The sequence below is a fragment of the Egretta garzetta genome, unplaced genomic scaffold (assembly GCF_000687185.1).
Source record: "Egretta garzetta isolate BGI_Z169 unplaced genomic scaffold, ASM68718v1 scaffold366, whole genome shotgun sequence".
Classification (NCBI taxonomy): Eukaryota; Metazoa; Chordata; class Aves; order Pelecaniformes; family Ardeidae; genus Egretta; species Egretta garzetta.
The window spans coordinates 86,953-87,436 of record NW_009260018.1 but is presented as its reverse complement, the minus strand read 5'-3'; the positions used below and the strand labels follow the sequence as shown (position 1 = coordinate 87,436).

At 65.5% G+C, this 484-nt stretch overlaps 1 protein-coding gene across 1 annotated transcript in view; it reads left to right on the top strand.

Moving 5' to 3' along the window:
* Positions 1–409: 409 nt before the first annotated feature.
* The window catches only part of PIWIL2 (piwi like RNA-mediated gene silencing 2), a 9,485-nt gene continuing 9,410 nt past the window's right edge, over positions 410–484 (top strand). Inside the window, exon 1 of the mRNA XM_009640645.2 lies at positions 410–432. Coding sequence (XP_009638940.1) covers positions 410–432 — 23 coding nt within the window. The remainder of the gene's footprint in view (positions 433–484) is intronic.

Sequence of the window (484 nt, the reverse complement as noted above, 5' to 3'; positions counted from 1 at the left end):
CCTCCTGCCCCCCCCTGCCCAAAACAGGCAGGGGCTGTGGCTGCCTAAATCTCCCAGATTTCTGGATGTGCGGGTCCCTGGTGTGTCCCCAGGGCTCTCCAGCAGCCGTGCACACACAGGGGAGAGCAGGACATGCCTGGGGGGAGAAAGGTGGAATAAATCAGGTTTTTTTTTTTTTCCCCCCCCATCTGGGGTTGCTCGGTCTCCTCCTGTCTCTGTGGTACCCCTGGCTGCCTCTGTCCCATGCCCCCTGCCCACAGCAGCTCAGGCCCTGGCCCCACTGTGGCACGCTGGGTGCTGGCATGTGGGGCTGCACCCTTAGCTGCTTGCTCCCCCGTCGCTCCCATAGGTGCCAGGCCTTGGGGGGGACAAGAGCCCCCCCCCCCAGTCTTTCCGTGCCCCTGGGGGTATGTGCTGGGGCGGGGGGGCTGAGTACCCCAAGGGGGTGGGCAGGGGACAAGAGCCCCCCCAGTCTTTCCGTGCC